Raw genomic sequence first — 3,117 nt, 5'->3', positions numbered from 1 at the left:
GGACAGGACACAGGGAATGGCTTCCCACTGCCAGAGGGCAGGGATGGATGGGAGATTGGGAAGGAATTGCTGGCTGGGAGGGTGGGCAGGCCCTGGCACAGGTTGGGCAGAGAAGCTGTGGCTGCCCCTGGATCCCTGGAAGTGTCCCAGGCCAGGTTGGACGGGGCTTGGAGCACCCTGGGCTGGTGGAAGGTGTCCCTGCCCATGGCAGGGGTGGCACTGGATGGGCTTTGAGGTCCCTCCCAACCCAAACCATCCTGGGATTCTGTGAAATCCCATTTGCCATCAGCCTTAGGTGGCAAAATATCTGAGTGGGGATCAATGTGCCTGTGAGGCAGTGGAGCGTTGGACTGAGTGGGATGGATTTGGGGGTGCTGGATTTGGGGGTGCTGCAGTGGAGTGATGGATTTGGGGGTGTTGGATTGGGGGTGTTGGATTTGGGGGTGCTGGATTTGGGGGTGATGCAATGGGGTGATGGATTTGGAGCCTCTGTGTGTCCTGCCTTTCTGGCAGTGATCAAACAGCTTTGATCAATTATGTGATGCTGGTTTAATGTGATATTTATTCACTGCACAGGCAGTGATTTCACCCCTCCAAGCCTTTGTTTCTCCTGACTCTCCTGCCTGGAGCAGGCCTGACGCTGTGTGACCTCCCCTGCCCTGCTCTCCAGCAGCATCCCCTTTCCCAAACTCCTCCAGCTTCCTGGTAAAGGAATTCCAAGCAAATATTTCTAGATTTTTTTTTTTTAACTTTATTAGACCTTATTTCAAATGCAAAGGAGATTATGCCAACATGGAAGTACCATCAGGACATGAGAGCCCAGACTAAAATCAGCTTTCTCTGTATTAAGGGGGAGCTCTAAAGCACATCCTCAGCTCCCTCTCTGCTGTGGGAGGGAAGGCTGTTCCTCTAGTGAGTACATTAAAATGGTCCCAGAACTGCACTAAATGTGGAAAGAAAACCACAGGGGTTGAGCTGCCCAAGAACCCGGATTGTTTTCCAGTGGTCACAGTCACTGGGTGTCCATCAGTGTTACTCCAGGTGACAACACCGCTCCAAGAATAAAGGCACTTCAGAATTTCTGAGGAATGTCTCACAAGCCAAGGAGAGGGTTTTGTGTCAGGTCTTTCTGCTCATTTTAGAAACTCAGAAACCCGAGTGGTTTGGTGCTGGGCAAATCTCTGAGGGGAATTCCTGGGCCTTCACATGGGAATGCTGAGGGAAAAGGGGCAGTAGACACTGAATCCCATTGGCATCTGACTGACAGCAGTGCTTGGAATTCCAGGATGTATCAAAGAACTGGGCCAGACAAGATCTACCACCATCAAACCAGGAGCTAGGTGGTAAGGAACCCAAGAGCTGGTGTTTTGGGAGGTTGTTTTTTCTTGGTTTGCCCCAGGTTTTTAGGAGTGAAAGTTTCTGCCTTTCTCTTCCCTTGTACTTTCCCCCCAAACGCTGCCCAGCAGAGCCCAGGAGAGCCCCTGGCCCAGGCTGAGGCTCTGCCAGAGCAGCCCTGCTGTCCCCATGGCAGTGCCAGAGGGCTCAGCTCTCCCTGGAACCGCCGGGGGGGTTGGTTTGTTAGGAAAGCGACCGAGACCTGAAATGTTGGCCAAGGAAGTGATTAAAATTAGGAAGCACCAGAGCCATTGCTGCACCTCCTGGAACAGCCTCAACAGTCCCATGTGTGGCTTTCTCTGGATTTTATTTGAATCTTTACCCTGTGAGCCCGTGAGTGAAGGGAACGCTGTCCGTGCTGTGGGTCACTCAGGGCCCCCAGGACATCCCTGGACGTGCTGCTGCTCCTACTTCCAGTAGATCTTGCCGGCCTCCCCCACACTGACAGCCCCGCTGGCCACGAGCTGCAGGGCAGCGGGGAAGGCCCTGTGCTCTGCCTCCTTCACCCGCTCCGCCAGCGTCTGCTCCGTGTCCCCCACCTTCACCGGCACCGCCTCCTGGAAGATGATGGCTCCGGCATCCACCTCCTCCTGCGGGAACAGCCACGGCACGGCAGGGGCTGTCACTGGGGGGGTGACACGGACTGGGGAGGGGGGAGGAGAAGGTGCTGGAGCCGATTTGGGCCCGGGAAGGGTCCAAGGGAAAGGAGGAGGGAGCAGAACCCCGGGAACAACAACTGTGCTCCAGACACCCCCACAGGCCTGTTAACCAGGGACTGGAGGGGCTGGACTGGGCAGGACGGTGGCATTTCAATCCAGAGGGGGAATGAGCCAGGCCCTGGCATGGAGCTGGGACAGGATCCAGCAGATCCCGGGGGAAGATCCCTGCGGGTCAGGGATTGTTCCTCAGGGCACTGCCACACACAGAAACTCCAGGGCATGGCCCGGAGAAAGGGACGCAGTTTTCCCTTCTAGCTGGAGAAATAACTCAGGCCCCTTTTACCCAGAGAAAGGAAAACTCCTGAGGAGAGATTCCAGCAGCAGTGGAAGGGGGAGCAGGAGGGGGGAGCCGAGTTCCCCTGAACCCTGAGCTGAACAGGGTGCAACAAAAGCTCCCCCTCCTGAGAAAAACGTGTCTGAAGCTGAGACATCTCTGGGCTTGCTTTGATGAAGTTCTGACCCACAGAAAGTGCCAGGTTTTCCAGCTTCTCACAACGTTTCCAGTGGGTTTTTTTGGGTTTTATTTTTTGGGGTTTTCTCTTGTGGTGTTTTGTTTTTTGTTTGTGGGGTTTGTTTGGTTGGTTGGTTGGTTTTTTTTTTTGTTTGTTTGTTATAGTTTCCCTCTTTTTTTCTGAAAGCAACAACTCAGGCAGGTTGTAGGAGAAAATCCAAGCAGTTGGGGCCGTGTTCTGTAAAGACTCTGGCTTAGCAAGGCCTTACATGAATTAGCCCCCCCACTCCAAAGGGTGGAAGGGAGCAGTGGGAAGCTCAGGGAAGAGCTCCCTTAGGGAAAGCTTAAACTCCCAGCCAGCCTCTTCCTTTCCAGTCCCTTCTGCAGGGCCAGCAAACCAAAGCCCTGCCCTGCTCTCGGAATCGCTGTCAGACAGAGCTACAACGCTCTGGGGGAACAGAGGAGGGAGGAGGGGGCAGACTCGGGGGCTGAGGGGGTTCCAGACAGGCCCTGGGGGGCCCTGGCAGGTGGGGGGGCTCAGGGAGAGGGTAC

General features: G+C 55.0%; 1 protein-coding gene across 2 annotated transcripts in view; it reads right to left on the bottom strand.

The window, feature by feature from the left end:
* Positions 1-748: 748 nt before the first annotated feature.
* GART (phosphoribosylglycinamide formyltransferase, phosphoribosylglycinamide synthetase, phosphoribosylaminoimidazole synthetase) overlaps positions 749-3,117 on the bottom strand; it is a 33,250-nt gene continuing 30,881 nt past the window's right edge. For both annotated transcript variants that reach the window (XM_027908260.1, XM_027908261.1), the window contains one exon: positions 749-1,985. In XM_027908260.1, the coding sequence (XP_027764061.1) occupies positions 1,803-1,985 (183 nt within the window). In that variant the 3' untranslated portion in view covers positions 749-1,802. The remainder of the gene's footprint in view (positions 1,986-3,117) is intronic.

The sequence above is a fragment of the Empidonax traillii genome, unplaced genomic scaffold (assembly GCF_003031625.1).
Source record: "Empidonax traillii isolate 1590-97213 ecotype Southwest subspecies unplaced genomic scaffold, ASM303162v1 scaffold1668:size145401, whole genome shotgun sequence".
NCBI lineage: Eukaryota > Metazoa > Chordata > Aves > Passeriformes > Tyrannidae > Empidonax > Empidonax traillii.
The sequence above is the reverse complement of the archived record's forward strand: the minus strand, read 5'-3'. Positions and strand labels throughout refer to the sequence as shown.